The sequence below is a fragment of the Poeciliopsis prolifica genome, unplaced genomic scaffold (genome assembly GCF_027474105.1).
Source record: "Poeciliopsis prolifica strain line A6 unplaced genomic scaffold, Auburn_PproV2 SCAFFOLD004, whole genome shotgun sequence".
In the NCBI taxonomy this organism is placed as follows: domain Eukaryota; kingdom Metazoa; phylum Chordata; class Actinopteri; order Cyprinodontiformes; family Poeciliidae; genus Poeciliopsis; species Poeciliopsis prolifica.
The window spans coordinates 12454051-12476967 of NW_026562379.1; the positions used below are offsets into that span (position 1 = coordinate 12454051).

The 22917-nt window shown below is 38.4% G+C and overlaps 1 protein-coding gene across 1 annotated transcript in view; it reads left to right on the top strand.

Moving 5' to 3' along the window:
* Positions 1 to 22917, top strand: part of pik3cb (phosphatidylinositol-4,5-bisphosphate 3-kinase, catalytic subunit beta) — a 52218-nt gene that overhangs the window by 10482 nt on the left and 18819 nt on the right. The window contains exons 2-6 of the mRNA XM_055028540.1: positions 2947 to 3026; positions 15630 to 15825; positions 17887 to 18115; positions 19699 to 19928; positions 22613 to 22792. Coding sequence (XP_054884515.1) covers positions 15667 to 15825; positions 17887 to 18115; positions 19699 to 19928; positions 22613 to 22792 — 798 coding nt within the window. The 5' untranslated portion in view covers positions 2947 to 3026; positions 15630 to 15666. The remainder of the gene's footprint in view (positions 1 to 2946; positions 3027 to 15629; positions 15826 to 17886; positions 18116 to 19698; positions 19929 to 22612; positions 22793 to 22917) is intronic.

Genomic DNA, 22917 nt, shown 5'->3' on the forward strand with positions numbered 1-22917 from the left:
CAAAAGCCAACAACAGTATGCTAAAAAAGAAATGTTAATGTTTCAATAATGTGCCCTTGAGCATCAGTTCCACCTTGACTACGTCTCATGTTCGTCACAAGTTGACTTGTTGCTCGCTGAAGCATGACATTCCTCTTGTCTTGAAGGACAGCCCTCAGGTCAAAATCCTTAACTTTTTATGAGTGCTGTATCTATTGACATTACTGCAGTCAAACCTTTTTATAGATGCTGGGCTGCATTTTGCATTTTTCCCACTGGTATTTTGGCAATTTATCTTTGAGTTTCAACTCTTTGATATTGGAAAGTTTCTTTGCCATCACTAAATATGTGCAGGCATATTAGCCAGAATATGCTTGCATATATTCTCGCTAACCTGTTCCAAAATGTTATTACTTTCAGTCAGAAGAAAGTTCTAGGTCAAATTATAACAGTACTTTAACCCTAAACATGCCTAAGCATGTTTGGACGAACTGCAGAAAACAACTTTGATGTAAGAAGTTGTGTGAAGGATTCTCTTGGAGATTTTAGTTATGGGTAAATTTAGTTTCTGCACCCTAGTCATTATTAATCCATGATTAACTTAGTCCATGATTGGGTGCTTTTGTGGAACCAAACCCCAAATTGGTGTTTGAACAGATCTGTCTGAAACTAAAAAAAACAAAAAACATTGATGTTAGTGTGAAGTTGTTTGTTGCACATTTCAACTGAGCTAAGTTTGGGTCTCGCCTCCAGCAACAAACGTCATCTCTGAACGGCTGCGTAGTGAATCCCCCGTCTGTCCTCGCACCAGAATGTTCCCCAAAAAATCTCTGTAACTCTTTCACTCACTCACTCTCAGTAGGTCATGTGGTACTTTTTGTTGAATAAAGACAGGGAGAGTTAAACATTGACCGTCTCTGGCCGGAGGTTTTATCCTTGTTAAAACAACACACTTCCTGGAACTCCTATGTGTTGCTCCGCTGTAGCTGTGTGTGAAGCAAACATAAACTCCTTCCCTTGATATTTTCTAAGTAAAACCTGCCTTCTTCTGTGAAATTTTCCTCTTCTTTCTTCACAGCATACCCTCACATTTGTTCATGAAACCTCTTTTACCACCCGACTGTTTCTAGTTATTCTTGTGAGCCTCTCTGTGTCACACCCTGATAAACAAAGATAGAGCATCCTAACCACTGGGGGAAAACAGGAAGTTTACTGGCCTCAATCAGTCTTTGTGTTGCATGTCATCAGCTTGTATTTTTTTGCCCATGGTATATTTTTTTTCCATATCTCTTGGGTCAAATCTTGATTTTGGTGCCGCTGGCTCTTTGAACTACTAGCAAAGATTTCTGCTGGGGCTTATGGACTGCCTTGGGCATCGTTTCATAAAGTATTTTCTGTAGGTCAGGCATAAAGTTTACATTCATGCTACCTTTTCCATTTAGTCTTTCAGAAATTAGATGTGAATATTAACTGGTACAAACCTTTAATTTGAGTTTCCAAGTTATTAATTGTCATATCGTGTGGAACTCTGGCTAAACTTTGACCATGCTCTTGTTATTAAGGACTTTGTTGTTCTTACATTAACCAAAGTCAGAATTCTAGTGTCTTAAAAAATGCCCCAAACAGATTTGGACCCATTTCTGATCTCTACATTGAAAATTAAAGTCTGTTATCAATGTGTTTATTGCAAAATGAAATCACAGTTTGTGTCTGTCCATCACTTTTATAATAAAATCCTCTAGGTTACTGGGCAGATGTACCCAACTAAATAAAATCCAGAATTCAGCCATATTTACATTCAAATAGGTCAAATTGACAGAGGCAAAAAGTGGACTCACTTTACGTTTTACGTGTTTGCATTTTTTTTTTTTTGTAGTTAGCATTACCAACACTAAAGGTAACTGTGTTATTTGCTTTTTCAAATGAAAGAAAAATGCTTTTAATTAAAGAAAAGAGTAACGTGATGTAATGTTTCTTACGGCAACAGACTGTAAGAAATCCGGACACTTCGGGTAAAATGTAATTTATTTTCCAAATGCAACAAGAAAAAAACAATAATATCCTCACCTAAACATCAGGAAAAAATTTGATCACAGGCTGATAGAACATTTACAAAGATGGAAAATGTTGTGTTGATGCTTTCACAGGAAGAGGGTGGAAGAGACAGAAATATGAAATCTAAATGTGAATAAACCACAGGGAAGGGAAGGCTCAGCAGAACAAGCATGATATATATTTGTGTTCCCTCTGTAAACAGGTCTTGGGTCTTCCATGAAGTCCACAGGCCCCCCAAGAAACTCAGACCTTCTAGGTTTTCAATTCTGTTCCATTACAAAATTTAAAATCCTTCTCATTTTTCATAAAGTACCTTTTTAAAAGTTAAATCCTAGTTCCTCTGAAAAAACTTGATCCTCAACGAGCAGAATCAGACTTTCATTTTGGCTGCTAAAATAATTCAAAACTTTTAGTTATGACTCACACTTCCAGCTCTGTTTTGTAAAGTCCTGTTTTCGGTGCTTCCAATAACGTTACTCTGTGACTCAGTATTACAAGGCTAAAAGTGTTAAATATTTCTCAAACAAATCTTCTGTTGAAAGTCTCAAAATATTGTGACAAATTTTCACGTACAGTTTAAAAAGTGTCCAGTTTGAGACTCTGCTGATTAAATAATAAAATGTAACATCAGCATGTATACAGAGCTAATAATCCATCTTCCAATCTCAGAAGGTGTCTCCACTATGATCTCGATAGCAAAGGATGATTAGGTGTCTGTAAGGAGTCAGGGGGGAGTATTCTGTTGCCTTATCACTTCTGTTGGGGCAGCTGGGATCACAGACCTAATCAGGTATGCATTATTTGTGCTCAGCTCGTACTTTCCCACATGTCCTGCTGTGTTTGTGTCCCTTTGGTTTGTTTCCACCCTCTCTTTCTCTAACATTCCTTGTGTTTTGCCTCCTCGTCCATCAGATGCAGTGTCCCAGAATCTATCCAGACGGCCCCGGAGAGGAGCGGAGGCGCAGGAAATAAGTGACTCTAGGAAACGGCAGGTAAAACATCTGTCTGTGTGCGAGCAGGCTGGTTCTTGTAGTTATCTTGACCTATTTTGCATACAATGCTGCAGGGGAGGGTGTGTGTGCCTGTGTGGCACAGCGTAAAACTTGAAAAAGTAGAACTGTGTGCTGGCTTAGCTGGAATCAGGGAGAGTAGGCGTTGTCTTGACAGATAGGGAATGTGTGGAAGTTTCTCAGCACATTATAGTTTTGAGTTAGTTTTGCAGGATGAGAGCCAATGCTGATGCATCCTCATCACAATAAAACTTAGCAAAGTTGATAACGCTGGATGTATTATAGTGTTGAGCGGTACTGAAAAATCTTCCAATGGTGATATTGCTGAATATTACTATGACACCATCAGTTACTATAAATGCAGCAATTATCTTTATCATATTATGTACCATCTTTTGTGTTAGGTGTGGATATTTAAAGCTCTAAGGCAATGTCCAGATACCTAATGTTATACTGGGATGCAAAATACCTGTCATTTGAATATGATTAGCCAGCGGTTATTGCTTTCCACACAGTCCTTTGTTATGTCAATATTACAAAGGACTACATAGTCATGATATATCATGATAAATGGGTCTACATCTTTGTGCAAAGAGGAGGTTGAGGAAGGGCCTAAGCATACAGCCCTGTGGTTTGCCAATATTAAGTGTAATGGGGGTAAATTTAACTGAGTGGCATTTATTAGCTGCAATATCCTAACTTCAATGTTTTTCAACTATGATTTTATACTTATATGGGTCATTTAACGTCTTACCAAATTTATCAAAATGAGAAATATTTCTGCTGAAAGAAGATATACAAACAGAAACTTTACATTTATGCTCTTCTACTTTCACAATAAACAATTGGTTAAGTTTCAGACCATCTATATGTGGTGTGGTGAGAGCAGCTTTGACAGCTGTCAGGATAATAATCACATTTTGTTCTCTCAGTCAGCGCAGGTGGCCAATAGCCACCAATAATCAGTACAGATGCCTCCCACCTGCACTCTGTTTATCTCCCCTCTTCCTGCACTCCTACTCGCATGTGGGAAAATAGCTTTATCCAATTATTCATGCTGCTCTGTCTTCCGCCACTGATCGCTCCTCCAACATTGTTTTGTTGCTGCTACAGAGAAACTGAAACGAATGCAGCCATGCAGGTTTAATTATTTAGCCTATGAAGCTAAATGGGGGTCACATCTGCTTCCCGCTTTCAACTGAAATGACCTTTTTAAGTGTTGTTTCATTTGCTTGCATGAAAACTAAGCAGTCATAACCCTTACACTAACACAATCCTAGGAAACCCTGCCCTTCAGCCCGTTTGTTGGTTGGCATTATCTTTATTGCATCAACTTCACTACCTGGAGTATTATAGCAAAGAATAGACTTTGCTATGTTTGTAGCCAGAGAATGGAACAAGCAATGCTGCCATGAACTAATTATAGATGCAAACTGAGGCTGTTTACCATATGTATGCCTTATTTTATATAGACTTCCCAAAAAACATGCACTATTCTGATCATCGTGGGGAGCATTAGTTTTTTCTGTGTCATGTGTTATACAGAAACCTGTTCAACAGATTTCACAATGTTATTTAATGCAGGAGTGTATTTCCACTCACCTCTGCAGCAGAATGATTGCTGAAGCCAATAAATGCCTGGCATCTCCAGACACGTGTCCTTCAGCGCCAATGTGTGGCCTATTTGTTTGTACATAGGATAAACATCTTGCCAAGATGCCAGGACACCACAGCTGAGAAATCAGTGTGTGGGATCCATCTCTGCTGCATTCAGAACTACTTGCTGTTATTTTTGTCAATTTCTTTTTAGTCCTTCCGCTCTGTCATGATTCAGTCAAGGGCTCTGCTCTTGTGAGGGTTCTGTGTGATATTTATTTTCAAACGCACTACTTTTGAAGTATCCACATTATAATTCAGTTATTCAAAGCCTGCCTTACCCTCATCTATACAAACACAGCTTTTTGCCATATGTTTCTCCTTCACAGTTTCTGCATTGTGTTGCATTTACTTGCTCTGGCTGTGATGCTGTGTTGTTTTGTAAGTTTTCTTGTACATATTTACCATTTATGAACTTTCAGCAGCAGAAATGTGCATTAAAACATGTTAATACTGGAGACAATCCTTTTACCTCCCGTTAATCATGAAATTAGCTAAAGTACATTGATAATCTGCTTCTCTATGTTTCACAATGGAAATGTAACCACAACTTTCCTCAAGTAGAGGAAATGATTATTTTAAATGAGTTTGTTTGGGCTTTTACCAGTTTGCATTAAGCAGCTACTATTTCCTGGAATGCTGGTACACATCAATAACCAGGAAGTTTATTTCTGATGTCATGTCAGGGACAGGGTTTGTATTTACTTCGTACATTTACGGTTGATTTAGAAAGGAGCAAAATTCTAATGTTTTTGTTGCTTTTTCTTGACCCAGCAAGAATGGATTTGTCACATTGGATTTAGTTTGACTTTTAGAGGATTTATATGCAGTGTGGAAAAGTCTAGAATTTGATTAAAACATTTTCAAGCTCTGAGGGGATTTTTAAGAAGAAGATGGTGTATGGAAAATGTATATTTCCAGAGTTTATTCATTATCTCATTGTCTAAATATTACATTTCTTCAACCATAATCATGTTTTGCTCATTCATCAATATGCTTCAGTTAATATTGATTGAATGAATGAATGAATGAATGAATGAATGAATGAATGAATGAATGAATCAGTCAAAAAGTATGTTATGAAGAGAGAAAAAAATATATATGTTGCATCAGGCAAAGTTCTCCGTAAAAGGATCCACTTTAAATTTATAGCAGTCTTTTGTTTTTAGAAATTGTCAAACTCAAGTAGATGTCATGTTAACTTCAGTGTGTGATCATAGCAAGCCATATGACAATTGTGGCAGGTGTTAGGATGTATTTATGTTCATTCTTTTGGGGGATTTTGTCACAAGTCGTTCATTTCCTCATCAGCAGCTTAAATGGAAAAACATTGTCAGGACAAAAGTGGCCATATTCCAGTAATAGATATTCAATGTTTCCTCTTTGTCAAGGTTTATAAAAGATGGAGAGGAAAAAAAGGTATCGTCTCTTATGGAATAATTACTTTTTTTTTCTTGTTGTTGCCCTCTGAACAGCTGTTGGTGTACAATGCAGTTGTTTCAAGTAGGAAGTGTCCTGTCTGTGTTTTTTTGTTTTCATCTAATGGATGCTGAAGATGGATGGAGCTTATGCCTAAGCACTCCAGCTATTCAAATAATGCTGTTTTTAGAATGAAGCAACAAAGAAGCATCTGCTTCTGTCACAAATAGACTGTTTGCTTTTGAAGTCAAAGGTAGTTGGAGCCAACTTTTTAGAAAATTTTCTGATATACCTGTGTTTGTATTTTCTTATCTCCACTTTCACAGAATCAGATTGGCTTGGTGAACTTTGCATGCATGTGTCCCAAAGCTGCAAAGCTTCTGCTTCCTTGTAATAGGACTACAAATATGGGCTTAATTTGAATAATCTTGTGATTGTGAGAAGAGTTTGCATAGTGTCCAGTTCTTCAGAGCAGCTATCATAAATATCAGTTATGTTTATCTGCTTTAAACTAGCAAGTGCTGCCTTGTAAAACTATTCATACGTATGCAGTCACACTCCATCCAGTCAGATAGAGCTTGTGTTGTCTTGCAAAGCAGATTAGACAAAGCTGGTAGAGGCACACCTGAGAAGAACTGCAGCAGAAACTGCAGTAAAAGGTGGTTCTCCAAGATGTAGACTTCATTGGCATACCACTCTTTTCAATATTCTACTCAAGAAGATACTGTATTGCTGAATTTGTAGTCTAATAAAGCAACATATTTTTAAGACTTTGATCCCTTTTACTGTATTTTGTATAGTGGAATGTGGGAGCTGTTGAAGGTGTGAGGGAGCCGCCTGAAGCTCCACATGAGCATCCCCATGTGACCCCAGTGCTCCCTCCCAGCCGCTGTTTGGTGTTTTTATTTTTCCCCCTTCTCTGTGTCTCTGTGTGCGTTTGTCTGTAAGGCCAAGCTGGCAGGGCAAGGGCAGCACAAGGGCAGTGTTTGTGCAGGGCACGGGACTGGCCTTGATGGCACGCACATACACAGACCAACATGCGCACACTCTTTCCAAAAAACAGAGGCTTATTGTGGACACATGGCCCACTCAGCTCCACACTTCACAGTCACACATTGTATCACAATTTTAGACATCTATTTCTTTTCTTTCTTTTATTTTTAGCTCTTCTCTGTGGTGGTCGGTACTTTATACCTTTCATCTGCCCTCGAAACCTTCTTTATAAGACGCTTCCCGTTCTCCTGAATCATCTTCCAGTCCCTTGTTTTCACCTTCCTCCCTGAAGGAGGTGAGAAAATCCTGAAAGTTGAAGTTGTGGAGAGATTCATGTTGATGCTGCATGTTGTTTCAGTGTTTCTCCTCACTGGTATCTGTGAAGTGAATCATGCTCTATGGAACATCACACTTGCAGGTTTGATTTATTAAAAAAACTACATTCAGAGGCAGAAGATAAAATTAATTATGCATTATGAATTTGGTGTACACAATTTAAAAAAAAAAGTTAATTATTTTTTTTTTTGAACATGGCTTGTGAAGCTCTTAGATGAATGAAATATTGAACACATCCAACAGATTTAGTTTTTGTCTTATAATTTAAATATTTAAAATTATGTCCAATATGAGGGAGAGCCTGCTATTGCAGTTTCCGGTCTGTCTGATCTGACCAGCTCAAAGAAAACTCTGTGACTGAGAGCAGGGAAGATCTCAGCTAAATTTTAGTAAGTGCTATATTTACAACAGAGCTCCATAGTTATAAAGCTGAAAATCATTCTTTTTTACTTTAGCTTTACATGATCAAATAGAATGGTAATCAAGTTGGTTACACACTGGATTCTCAAAGTCATATCAAAACAGAGTAAAATGTGTTACTCTGTTCTACACTCCTCAACTGCTATACATGAGGACTGTAGCTGTATTGTCAGTCAGATGTGTATATATAGAAATAACTGATACAACTTTATCTGGACAGACATCATAGTTGTTTTCTGCAGTGATGTCCCACAGCAGGCTATTTGTTGTTTAACAGCGAAATGAGTGACGTGGGTGGTACTGCCCAAACACTGGTGAGGGACGGCAATCCCTCATCAAACTGCTCAATGCAGAGCTTTTTCTTGGAATGACCTGGAGTCATGTTTGTATTATGGAAACTGAGTTTAAAAATTCAGTGGTATTTAAAGGGGTTGCACTGAGCAGAAACAGTTGCTTGAAACCTGATTTCTCATACTGAAAGCTGGCATGTTCTCTTTTTTCAGAAGTGCTACACGAGTGCTTTTTATGGATTTCTTCCAGGTGACATAGCACTGTCACAATGTGACATCTGTCATTAGTGTCTCACTGTAGGTGTTTTCCGTTATTGTAAGAATCCTGTGAAAATGTCTAAGGTTTTAAAACACAGATTAAGGCAGTGATGAACATGTGAAGGAGGATGTAAAAAAGACTACTATATTAGGGTCAGATTTTTATTTCTGGGCTCAACACTTCTAACTTTGGCACTGGCTACTAGTCCATGAAGCTCTTTCTTGTCCTTTTACAGACTTTTACACAACCCTGAAATGAAAAGGATTGAAGTTGAAATGCTTGACTACCTTTGAACCTTTCACCACCACCAATACCGTTTCCAATTTCCAGCACCACCTTCCCTTTGCTACATTTTCTATACAAGTAATTTGCAACAATAACGTCTTCTGGTTAGCTTTGTCAGAACAAACATTAATGCCTTTCCAGATGATCCTCTCCTCTCCTTATTGAATAGTCTAGTCATCCTGTTACATGATTTGAAGTCAAGCAGCAAACAGTTCCTCTGTACTGTCTTAAAAGCTTGCTACTGTCACAATCTGCTGGGCGGAGTGGTTCAACATGATGTTACGGGTATGTGCACTTTGAAGTCCATCTCTGTCAAATGAGGTTTCTCAGAGAGGATTATTAAAGAAGATGTAGCTTTGTTTAGATCTGGTCTTTCAGCTTCTTGCCTGCGCTGTAACAGTGCCTGTCTGGCTCAGATGAATTGAGTGTCACAGTGGATTAACGTTGGAGCAGGCAGAGTCTCTTTGAAGTACGCTTACAGTAACTGTCTTTACTGTAATGCAAGAGGAAGTTGCACAGAACAAAATACTTGAATAATCTCTTAAACAGAACTGCAATGCTCCAGTGTAAAGGGGATGTTCCAAGTTGACTCAAGCTTTTTTTCTCCGTTTCTCCCTTATTATGGTGTTATGAAACAATATTAACCTCGTGAAGAAAAAATGTTTTTGCTTTACGTCTTCTTACTTAACCATTGTTGTGACTACTCACTTTATATTTGTCAATACGCAACAGTAGTCACTTACAACCAATCGACTGTCTCTAACAAGTAACAGCAATATAAGTTTAAATGTTACCACAATGTTTTCTAGAACTTATATTGCAAAAGGAATACATATTAAAAATGAGTATTCAAACATCCATTTTCAGAATCAGAATTCTTTTAATGTTGTTGTGCATGAATAATAAATCTCTGTATCAAAATGGCTACTTCTCTACACCAGATACCTGTAAAGTTACAATCTAGACTACTTTATTTCCGTATATTTTTTGCTGATGTTAATTTCTTATTCAATTTAACCTAGATTATTTTATTTCTCATTTAATTTAATGCAGAAATAATGGAAGTCATAGTTTTTAAGCCCTGTTTTTGAAAATATTCCTAAGAAATATTGCAGTCCAAAAGCTAAACGATCTTCCTTTCATCCATGATCTTTTATCTTTATCTTTACCTTTTAGATTTCAACACTTTCATGTGTTTTAGATTTGTAAAGGTATGCTTATCTATCAGACATCCACATGACTTTGAGTATGGAGCCATGGCCTTTTTTTATTTATGAATGACTAGTTGGGGAAATTTTCCCTGGTGACTGTTTGTCACTAACTTCCTGATTGGTGTCATTGTTTCCTGTCTGAGATGTGGGGCAAGGGGGTTTGTCATACAGCCTCTGCCTGGACATTTTCTTGTTTTGTCTGTTGTTGTTGCTGTTTTTTTACAAACACAGATGTGCTCAAATTCTTAGACGCTTCGTTCACTTCATTCATAATGTGTGAAATGCTAGACTTTGTTTCCAAGCAGGTCTTCTTTTATTACCAACTATGATGGAATATATCTTAGCAATGATGATGGAAATTTGGTCTCGTCTTTTTATTTATTTATTTATTTTTTAAGTCACAGGAGCAGACCTTAAAAATATTTTTCCATACTAAGTAGGTTTTTTGGTAAAATGGTGCAAACACATATATTCTTATTTGAACTTACGAAACATGTTAGTGACTGCGACTAGTTGCTGGTGTTAAACTGACCATTATGACAGCATGTTTACTCTTTTCAGCCACCACCTACATACACTCCTAAATACAGTGAGCAATAGTTTTCCAAGACAGATGACTCACATCTACACACACTCCCACCGCTGAAAGCACAAACCTCAGCTGACCGCTTATTCATCCACCAGCACAACAGACACAGGATTCAACTGATTATTATGCTTTCAGATACACCTGTCTGGAGTTAGGGGGTTATGGGCATAAAAGTAATGTCTTTGTGTGGAATGAGCACCTGCTGCCTTGATAACTGTCTTTTTCTCTTGTGTGACGTTTAGATGAAGCTGTTTATGTATGAAATGAATGTGTGAAGTTGAGAATAAACTGTGTCATTGTGGCGTGAGAAGGTTACGTTTCATACCACTCTGGTTAGTGGCTGAAAGCGAAACAAGGCTAGAGGTGAGGGTGGCAGAGCCTGCCAAAAGGTGTGAAAATGTGGTTCTGATTCTTTTTTTTGTTTTTTACTTGAAAGATTCTCAGTGTACCGTTAAAATCAACAGATATTTTTCTATGTTGATCTACTTGGCTCGCATATTTAGGATTTGTTGAAACCCTTAAAAAAGATGTGTGGAACAAAATAGGGTAATCTTCATTAAATCCAATTTTTAAGTTGAGTACATTTATTATTTTAACACTTATTATTGGATTATTGGAACAGTGGACCCCAGGTATACCCAGGGGTAAGACCCCCTTATAAACACTGAAAATTGTTTGTTTTTAATATGTCAGACAGCAAAAATACCTTAATATGCCCTGAGCAGAACTGCAAAACCAAATACCTACCGACTTCCTTATTTCCACGATAGGGGTTCAAACAATTGGTGCCAAGGAAAATAAATGCTTCTTCTGGATTGACAGCTTTACAAATGCCAGCCAATATCAGTTGGGTAGCATTTTGGTGTTAGCGTCCCAAACTGTATTTTCTTTAAATATTTTAGACGTCCTCTCCAGAAGAACTTGTGAATAGACTACATTTTTGTGAATAATTTGGATTCGTGTTTCCTGCCTGTTTTCTGGGTGGGAAATGCCACAAATAACCTTCACTGGCCAACCATCACAAATTTAAAAATGGGGAGTGTGCTAGACTAGTGAGACGTTAATTAGAACAGTTTGCTTTGGTCAGGGCAGACTGTTTGTAATAATACCAGAAGATTGTTTCAAATAGCATTCTTAGGCTAATAATTGTACGTCTGATTTAGCTAAAAATACAAGTGCTATATTTATCACAGGGTTTTTCAAAATGGATCTGTAGTGTGAAATATTATTCTGCTGCAATAAAAGACTAAATTAGATTTATTTTCAGGCATCTGTATCCCTCACTGTCTGACTAGCGTTGTGCTCTCATGACTACATGGGTTTTGTCTTTGGAAATACACACTGTGAACTGAATGTACTTGCATGCACACATGCACACATACACACACACACACAACATCTTTCCCAGAAGTGGAAACGCTGACTTTGCCAGCCTCATTGTATATCTGAACTGTCATTTACGGTCGTACAGTGGCAGTTGAGAAGAGGTGAAGAGGTCTCAAATCCTCTTTTTTTTCCCCCTTTGTTTTTGCCAATCTTATTTTTAGCTGAAAGTGTCATAGGACCCTTAATCAGCAACCACAACCCATTACACACACCCACCATTTGTTTACTCACCACCCCCTCCTTCTTTTCTCCTTTTTTTTTCAATCACTTACACAGGAAGACGGGTGGACACACTCACTCCATTGTAGTGAACTTCACAGGACTTTTACTGTCACACACAGAGAGCTGTAGGGAGAGAGTGCTGTGTAACACCACTGTTTACTGTTTAATGCATCTGTGCATGAAAGCCTTCAAAACATGCCTCTGAGTTCAGAGGAAGCATAGACTCACTTTGTCTTTATGAGCTGCGTTATTAGTGAAGTGTGGCGTGTGTGTCAGAGGTTATGACTGGGTTGTAGATTACCTTTGTCAATGAAAGGCTATTTAAAGTAGTTCTTGTTTACTTCTTGTTGCATTTACCAGAGATGACAAATCAAAGATGATGCGTTTTTTTCTTCAAAGAGCCTCTGTCTCTTGTCTATGTAAAGAAATCTTTGAACAGAGATGGCAACTGTCCGTTGAATTGGAGATAACTTGAAGTTGTTACCTAATCCTTGGAAGTTTGCATACAAAACAAAAGAAGCACATAAATGGAGTCATATTTCTGAATCCTCAAACAGCAGCAGTTCTTTGTAATATGCCTGCAGGAGCCTGTATTTTCTGCCTGCATAAATACAGGCAGATACAGTAAGCTGTCTGCTTACTGTATCCCTTCTCTCTCCTCTGTCACATGAAACACCCTCTTCTTCGTGATCCTGCAGAAGCACTTGTTCTGCTCTCCTCCATATGAAATCTGAACCCGACAGCAGACCTCTGGCTGTCTGCCACCACATCCTCAGTAACCCTGCTCACCTGTGCATGTACAGACACAGAGAGAGAAGCTGTTTGAGTTGACTTATTGCAGATGTAGACATACCCATTTGTCACATTACATATGCATTTCATTGGGGATTTTTCTGTGGCAGAACACCACAGACTACATAGTCCATAATCGTGCCTATGGACAAAATGATCGTTTTTGACAAAAATGTCATTCATTTGAATGCTGGCACATCACTTATTGCACATCAAAATGAAATTCAGGGTATCGAATTATCTTCAAAAGTCAGATAATCTGTAAAGAGAGTCCATCTCTGTGTAATAGAATCTCAGGCTGAATCAAAATCTTCTACTTGGGCCTCACAGTTTTGTTGTAGGGAAGGACAGATATGAAAAATTTGTGCAAATATTTTTTTTTTGATATTGGTATTCTTTTGACACTGTGGGGGGAAATGACCACAACTCTGAAATAAGTTCACTTTTATTGTTGAACACCCTACAATCCTGCGCTGCATCACTATAACTATGACGTTACCAAACAAATACTGCAGGGACAACTACTAACCCCTCGCCTCCTGAAACACATTCAGCAACAAGATAAAAATAAATATTTGTAATCAATTTCAGCCCAGTTTTACCTTTCAGACTAGAACCAATATGATAAATGCATTTCTAACAGGTCAGGTGAGGTAATCTAAGATAAGGACAAATTTTAGTTTTCCAAAACATCTCTCTGGCCTTGATAGAAGAAGCCATCGACACAATGGAGTGATGGACATGATAACGAATGCACTCTTGTCAGATGAGACCAATAATGTTCAGTTTATATTCCAGATGTATGTCCAGTGTGGATACCAACACTGGACATACATCATCTTTAAAATGCCCAATCTGACTGACATCAGCGGTAACTTCAGAGAAAGGGCTGAATATAAATTCACAGCAGACCTTTCAGATGATAAATCATTTTATTTTTATTGTTAATGTTTTAAAAATCATTTTTCACTTTCCTCCCACTTCACAATTGTTCATTATTTTTGCATTGTATTTAAATGTGATACAGTTTAAGGTGTGTTAATGCTTTTGCAAGACAATTGAACTATATTTAAAGCATTGTTGTAATTGCTAAGAGCAACTCAAAAGTGGAGATGTGTCAGCACATGTTTTGTCTCATCACAGCTGTTGAAGTTTTACACAGACATGGTGTCAAGTTACCTTTCAGGTTTGCAACTGGGCACCTTTGATATAACTTTGTTGTTGTCTGGTTGTGGGTTTGAATGGCTGATTGTGTTTATGTCCAATTGAGCTTTGTTGTCACAGAAGCATTCCTGTTTTTTTTTTTGCATTTTTTGTCCTCTTTTATGACATGGCTTAAGTGGAGAGCCCTTTTTAAGTGTGATGTTCTGACAACAATACTGTTTGAACAGCACACAGACTCACTTGCGGCATTGTTTCCATTTGCATGGTTGATGATGTTAAGTGCCCCAGATTGTAGCTTCAGATACACCACAGACATCACAGCGTTTTGCAACTCATCTTCTGCTTGCTTGAGCACTTAACTCAGATGGAGAGCAGCCCATTAGAGGCAATCAGGGCTATCATTTCCTAATGGAGCCAAAATGGAGATGGACATGAGGACCAGAGGAGGAGTTGATATGGAAGGCAGCTTGAGAATGAGGCCATGACTGCAGGTGGAAGTGGTGTGATCGTACACCTGAGGAGATTGAAACCAGGCTGTTTTAAAATATATGTTGGGAAGCAGCTACCTGCATGCCATCTCCATTCTACACAGTGGACCTGCTGTGTGCATGTTTGCTTGTCCACAGGTGAGCACTGAGGTGTTTGATTTCCCATTTTCGTTTATCTCACAACTGAGAAATAAAGAGAGAACTATTGTTCTATAAAGAAAAGGTTGACATTTTGTTGCTGCTCAGTGTGACTCTTTCTAGGCGTAAAGAAGCTGTTTTCTGTGTCCTCACCCTGTCATGCTCTTGATAATTACCTTGGCAGCAGCCCACATGTTGCCATGTGTTTTAAGAAATGGTCTACCTTACTGTACGTGTTTGAGTGTTTTCTGTTCAAGAGAGCTGGTTTTACAGATGAGGGCAAAGGCAGGGTGAACTTTTTGTTCTGTTTGCTTAGCAGGCATTCCGCTGAGCACTGGACCCGATCCAGATGAAACCCAACCTCTTCCCGCTGCACTCGGCACAGTGCTGCCCTCACTGGAACACAGCGACACAAATTGTTCTTGCTTGCTTGCTGTTTTTCTGTCCAATTGAAACTCATCATTTATTGCAGGCGTTGTGGCCTATTATTTTTTGCATGTTCAGTAAGGTTGATTGGAGATAATTTGTGAACTGCAATTTTTGAGTGTTGCCAAAAATGTGACTCGGCCTCTTTTGATATAAATCGTTGTGTTGTATTTCTGGGTGTACATTTAAGGTTATTGTCCTCCTGGAAGGCAAACCTTTGCCTTTGGGTGCATTCACACCAGCCCGCTTTAGTCTGCTTTAATAGAACACTAGTTTGTTTACCCAGATAACCCGATTTGTTCTGGACTAAACAAGTGAACTCCAGTTGGCCTACAAACCTAGGCCTGAGTTTGGTTGAAGTAAACTCTGGTGTGCTTCGAATGCAAATGTCGATGATCAAGATGATTGCGTAAATAAAAAAACAGGGAAAACATGTGCAGCTGTCTATATATTTTTTTTCATTTCAGTCATCGCAAAAAAGAAAAAGCTGTATCTTCTTCTGTTTGTTTAGGTCCTTATGGTTGAGGTGGTCATAGGTGCCCCTTGCCATGCCTCCTGCCATGACAGACCTCCTGGACATATGGGCGGCCCACTCGCCCCTGGCCGGACACGCTCCGGATCAGATCACCGTGGACTTCCTGCTGCCCACCGGCATCTACATCCAGATGGACGTTCCCCGCGAGGCCACAATTCAACACATCAAACTGGTGAGGGGCAATTCTGAGAATGTAAAAACTTGTAAAGCTGAAACTAGAGGCTCAGCTAAAGATTTAATATTTTTTTTATACATTCAGACCCAATCTAGGTCATACGGTGAAACAGGAGGTGGTGCAGCCCACAGAAAGTTAAAATCAGACACATCGCCTGTCAGTCAGGCATGATCCAATACTTGTTTCCACTGTGATGATTGCTGTGGTCTGCTTGGTGTTTTTTGTTTCTTCTGTCAGCATTTTACTTTAAATAGTGCTGCAGTGACTAATGTCTCAACTTCCTTGGAACATTTCTGGTTTTATTAAACATTTGTCACTTTGGCCTGATATTTTTTCCCTTACTACTTTGATCAACATAAAGCAACTTTCACAAAATGTCTGACAACGTCATGAATCACGAATCTGTTCCAAAGCATCAAAAAAGCTTTTCTTCTACATTTATAAAGGGCATCCAGAAGGAAAGCAGACAGTACTCTGGCTTTGCTAGAGGCTGAAATACTTCCTTGATCATTGATAAAATTATAAAGTACTTCTGCCTGCAGAGGTCAAACAGCTAAGAAAACAAGATTAGGCTTGACTGCGCATGCATTCTTATGCATTCACTTATGGTAAAAGTAGATACAATTCCCCGGAAGGCACACCTTTATGTTAAATCTGAAAAGTATTATATGTCGTTTGACGGTTGATGTTTGCTGTTCTGACAGCCCACCATGGGAACATGTAGTCGGGGGACTGGCTCTTTAATCATGTCAATACCGGTCTGATTGAATCACTCAATGAGCTGATTCTTTAGTCACATGTGTTCCTGATTGGGAAACACATGAGTTACTGAAAAACTTCATGTGCTTTTCTTCATCCTTAATTTTAAAATACAAAGCTCAGGATGCTTTCACACCCTCTTCACAAGGCATTAATAGAATTAATTTTAGACTTTTATTGATGGATAAAATGTTATTTGAATGATGACATCACCATGGTGAAACTACTATTGGGTGAGGCTTTATTGTGATTTTTTTTTTCTAATCTTAATGGAGTCCTACAGTGACTGATGCCTCAACATACAGGCTTGCACATATCCAAACACTAGAATTAATAGTTAGGCAAATATTGCAGATGCAACCAGAGACATTTTTTGTTGGACTTTAAAATCTCCTGGAATAAATGATGCTCAATATTTCGTTTGAATTGCTTGGTTTCCAGGCATGGGTCTGACTTTTAACTATGGTAGTTCAATTTCTATCAGTATAGAGGCCAATCCAGAAGTTTAATGTTGCATTGCTTTATTCACTCAAACCAAAATTTATGTATTCTGGGGATCATTGTCCTGTCATTACACTTAAATATATCCCAAGTTTTAATTGATGGATAAAATATGCAATTTTTATCCATCAACTGCTGCTTTGAAGGTAACAATCCACAACTGCCATTCTGGACAGATAACTTAGTATTTGTCTGACCATAAACAGTTTCTACAAAAGTTGTTTGGAGTTTTTTATCTTAACAGGTACAAATTCCAGTCAAATGTTTGACAGACTTGAGGTTTGGCAGGTCAAGGATTGTTCCTCTGAAGGAGACGGATCAGTTCAGAGAGTTGAAACCCAGACTGTGTTGCATGGTCCAAACTGGAAATGGTCCCAAACCCACATCTAAACTGGTTACCAGTTTAACATTAATTTGTAAGAATGTCCAACCCTTTTGAAAATGCTCTGTGATTTTTGGTTTGAGAAAATTCCCTATAAATTTTAAACTGTGCACCCAGTTCTAGTTTTTAAATAACATAAGTTGTTTGTTCATTTTAAAAAAATGGTTCATATAAATCTTTAACAGCCTCAAATTAATTACAGTCAAGCTCATGACCATATTTAAATCTAACCCCTATTTGGAAAAACACAATATTTTATGTATGTAGACACAAACACGCCAACAAACATGTTTATTTCACTTTCTCTTTTTTAACTTGGATCTCTTTAATTAGTTGTGCTGGGTTCGTTAAAGTGTTTTATTGTGTCTCAAAGCTCCTGGTGTACCTCGCTAAAAGTCTTTCTGCTCCTTTTTCAGCTCTTATGGAAGCAGGCTCAGAACTTCCCACTGTTTCCGTCCCTTGGCGAAATGGAGAGCCACATGTTCGAATGTGTCAACCAGGCAGCTGTGCACGAAGAACTGGAGGATGAAACCCGCCGACTGTGCGACGTTCGGCCCTTTCTGCCAGTCCTGAAGCTGGTGACGCGCAACTGTGGGCGAGCTGAGCGCCAGCTGGACTCCAAAATAGGAGTACTCATTGGAAAAGGTATGGGAACGCTGCATGGAAGAGTTTCATTTAAAGTGCCGAATAAGGGAAGCTAGTGATTCACTGTCTGTCTCAGTTAGACGTCTTCATTGAAGGAAAACCTCTTAGTTTGATATGTAGGGGAGCGAGTGATTTCCTGCACACAGTAAGTCTGACCCAGCACATCTGTTTTAAAGGTGGAAAATGGGAAGACATGTTGGTTGACGAGATACGTCTTGCATCACATTGAGTGATTTCTCCTTGCATTTTAAGGAGTGGAGGGAGTTGCTTCAGATTCTGCAGGCTATTTTCCAGTAAATGGAGATAAAAAAAAAAAAAACTCTCCTTGGGCACTCAAGATTTATTCATTTGGACCTATTTAAGTTTATGGTTTATGTAAGATTTCTGATCGTTAGAATACATTCTCATACTTAAGTAACACTTTCTCTATGCAACACCTTTCAAGACTTCCTGGACAGAAGAAAACTGAAAACATCAAACGTCATTAAAATATTTGAGGGGTTTACAAATTAGAAAATTTGGACCAATATTGATATCCAATATATGATATCAATATTGTTGTTATAACCTATACCCAATATTTGCTGATATACATTTGAAGAACTTTTGACTCCTTGAAAAAAATTACCATAACGCTGACTTCACCAAATGTCCATTGCAAGTTTTTTCTGAAATAAGTCACCTCATCCCAAACGTTTCAGCTTTTTTTTTTTTTCTAAATGGTTTGTTTCCATTAAGCAACTTTATTTTTGGAATTCCAATTTGACCAGTTTTTAAGGTCAGCTATTGTCATATGACCAAGCAAATAAATGGCCAAATTTCTCCACCCCCCCAATCAAGATGAAAAAATATCAGCTGCTAAGGCCCCAGTTATTTTACCCTTATGCTAAAATCAATTACCAATATCGTTCCATATCAGTGATGGTGTCACTATATCGTGCATTACTACCATTGGAAATTAAAAGTAAAATGAGTGCATTTTACTTCAAACTGTTCAATGTCCAGATGGTCAATTGATACCTTGTTTTGGTAGACTCCACAACATCAGACATTGGAACGCCTATGATCAAAACAAACATTTTCACAGAAATACACAACGAAGTGAAAGAGCTCTGAGTCAGATAGATGGAGACTATACGACTCCATATATACTGTATTTAGTCTCCATCTATATAGACGTATAGTCTCCATCATAGTATGTTCCCACAGGAAGAACTAACTCTTGGTAGTTCTTCCTCTCCGGCTCCTCTGTGGTCTGGTACAATCTTTTAAAGCCTTTTGTCGAAATAAAGTGGAATGCTGCAGGCATGAGTGGCCATTCATCCTGCTGAGCACACCAGCCCACACTCACATGACCCAGTGTTTTTTCAACATCATCAGTACAGTCACACAGCTCCCCTATATTTTAACAGCTAAATATTGACCATAGGTCTTGGCTGAATGCTGATGGTCCTAAAACACTGAAAAGCTGTAAAAGGTAGCATGTTGTTATCAAGAGAGCAATGTTCTGCAATGATTTTTAGTACAAATAAGAAAAAAAACTGGGTAACAAAATAAAATATCATCTTTGTCCTCTCCTTTAGGTCTCCATGAACTGGATGGCATAAATGACCAGGAGGTGAAGGATTTCCGCAGTAAGATGTCTCGTCTCAGTGAAGAGAAGATGCAACGAGTGCAAATGATGACGTGCAACGAGTGGCTGCAGGCCTGTTTCTCGCCGCAGCTGGAGCCTGCAGCACTGACAACTATCACAGATGGGCTCAATGACCGGCCGGCCGATCTTAAAGTCATCATCCACTTTGACCAGTCTCAGGTGAGAGTCAGGCAATTTTTTTTCCCCATATTGATATATCAACTCAGTCCCAACTCAAGAGATGGCCTAAACAAGTAATCCCATGAATTAGAGATGGAAATTGATGATTGTCGATTAACACACAGTCAACAATTGACATGTGATATTTTGTCAAGTGCCATCTTTGCACACCAGATTATTCATAAATGTTTCACTGATTGGCTCAAAAGCAACTCCCAAAAATCCACTTTATGTGGTTCTGCTTAGAAAATGTAAACACTCAACAACATCCTGAAGTTGCACCAAAATAGCAAGCATTCAGCCGAGCTGCATGGCAGACAGCAGCAACTTCTCATTTAAAAATTACTGATGTGCTACAAAGGCAAAGGTGTGATGATAGAAAAGCAGATGGGACAAGACAGAAAAACTGTAACATGATGGGAAAAATGTAATTTGTGCCAACAACGTAGGTTGACTTTGATGCTGTTGGGAATAAACTTCATGGAGCAAAGTTTTAAAATTTCTTCATGAGAAACAGATATATAACTGTTTCTTTTTTATTATTATTTATTAATCTGAGGTGCCTGTTTGTTGTGATTTATAAATATGTTAAAGTTTAATAATGGGAGAAAACTACCATTTTATGTTTGTTCAGTCGGTACTCAGGTTTTTGAGAAAATGGCTGCTTATCCTTAGTCAATCGATAAAATCAATCAACTTTAGATTAACTAATTAAACAAAAAGTTTCATTCCTACCCTGAACTATAAATTCTCTGCTTTAAGAAATCTGCAAGCACAACCAGCACAAAAAATAAAGAAAATAATAGATATTTAACTTTTTGTTTTAATATATTATTTTACTGATAAGCTAATTTTACTTTGATAAGATAATGCTGAGTTATATTTATGCTAGGTTACATTGAGAATTTCACCAAAATGGCATAAAACACCAAGATCAATTAAATTGGTGTATTAATAGACCCTTCATCCAAACCCCCAGGATGCCTGGGATTGATTTATTCTATCTCTTGGATAACAGTGTGACTTTCTGCCCTGCTGCACAACACAAACCCACCTTGTGTGAGTACAAAGGAGAAACCATGTGACCCCAGCAGCTCATGCTCGTGTTACTGGAGCTCCAGCCTGTTTTCTGCCCACAATTGGCAGCTTCCCACACACGACTGATCCCAACTATCAAGACATGTGACGGCACTAAATGGGTCAAAACCATCAGTGAAATTATGCCATTCTCTGTCCCTCTCACTTACATTAGCATTTCAGCTCAAGGGAGCAGATCGCTGATTAAAATGAACTGTCTCTTCCCCGTAACTCTCATCTCTGTGTCCTTAACGCTGTCGTCTCACCACGCATACAGAAGCGATATCATCTTGAATTATAAACACAGGGTCGTGTTCCTCTAGACTCCATGCAGCAGCTTTGATTAGCACCACACACAAAGACTGGCCAGCTGTTCCTATGCGCTCAGGTGGATGTATGCAGGAAGTTTTGTTTTGGAGGTCAGACACAATAAGCTGCATTACAGACAGGAAGTGTGGTAGTGTGATTTATTCTGTGTGACCTAGATGTACCCTGAACTTTGTTTCGATGAAATCATCAGGGTTGCTTTAGCGTTCCTTCACATGTTTTCGGAAGGTCTTTATTGTCGGGTATTGTTTGGAGAGAGCTACTACCCATAGTGACTCTGGCCATGGTCTCTTAATTATTAATGGATGACATTTTTATTAAACCTCCAGGAAATTATAATTCTATCTTTGGTATCAGGTTAGTGGGCTATAAATAACAGTGACGAGCTTCAGCGGGCACTGTAATAGGCAACGTGTGGATGATGTGTTTAAGCACATTTTAGGAGAGAGAGAGTCCATTTTACTCTGGTCCGTTCAACACTTCTGAGTCCCTTGTTCTAAAGCAGAAATAAAATTTCTATTCATGAGTAAGCTTGTCACAATAAGCAAAAGATTAGTCACTTGATAAATTAAAATGATCTCAATAAATTTTATTCTGATGGTTAATATTGATGATTTAAAGGCCTGTTTTGTTCAAATGTTGATTTTTGACAGGGCGAACATGCACTGTTACGTCATTGTCATTATAATACTTGAAAATGGTCTCAAAACAACAATGTTACTGTTTATCGCAAAATTTGTCATCATGACAGGCATGAGCACAAATTTTGTCTGGCAGGCATTTCCTCTAATTCTCAAGGAACAGAATTAAAGTATTTATTTAAACAAAGAATCTTTTTATACAACAGTAGGCTTTTTTTTTAGATTAATTAGGTTTCTTCTGGATGTTGTTGAGCACCATTTGTCTCTTCAAATGGTGCTTATTTGAAGAGACAAATGACTTTAAAGTATGCAGCTCTGAATTAAACTAGCAAGCCCAGCTCTAAATGATAATTACCTTTGTTTTCAAGGAGCCTGGATTGTCTAATGGCAATGAGAACTTAATCAAGATCTTCCATCACCCGCATCTCTTTTCTTACATCACTGAGATCCAAAGTGAAACTCTAATATGCTGATCAAGTTATTTTATATTCTATTTATTTATTATTGGGAGAGGTTATTTACCATAGATTTATTTTTTTTTAAAATGTTGTCCATATATAATTGATTTATCTTCTACCTGATGTCGTTTAGCTCTAATTGCTTCTTTAATTCCTTTCTTGCTGGCCTTTTCCTCTTTAGGACTCAACAAGTCTGAAGGTCTTGTCATCTTGGACCCCCTCTGAGCTGATGGAGATGGCTGTGAAGAAGTGGCTTGTCACTCATGCGCCTGAGGAGGAGGAGTGGAGTGGTCAGTATGTTCTCCGAGTGAGCCATTGCCTGGAGTTCCTCTGTGGAGACCATCCTCTGATTCAATACAAGGTCAGTGGAGACGCACTGGACCTCATCAGGGGTCAAGAAACATTTAATTACTTTATTTATGTAACAAATCTGCAGTCAGACCAGCAGAGTTACAGAATGGTGACGGTTTAGATCCAATTTATGAG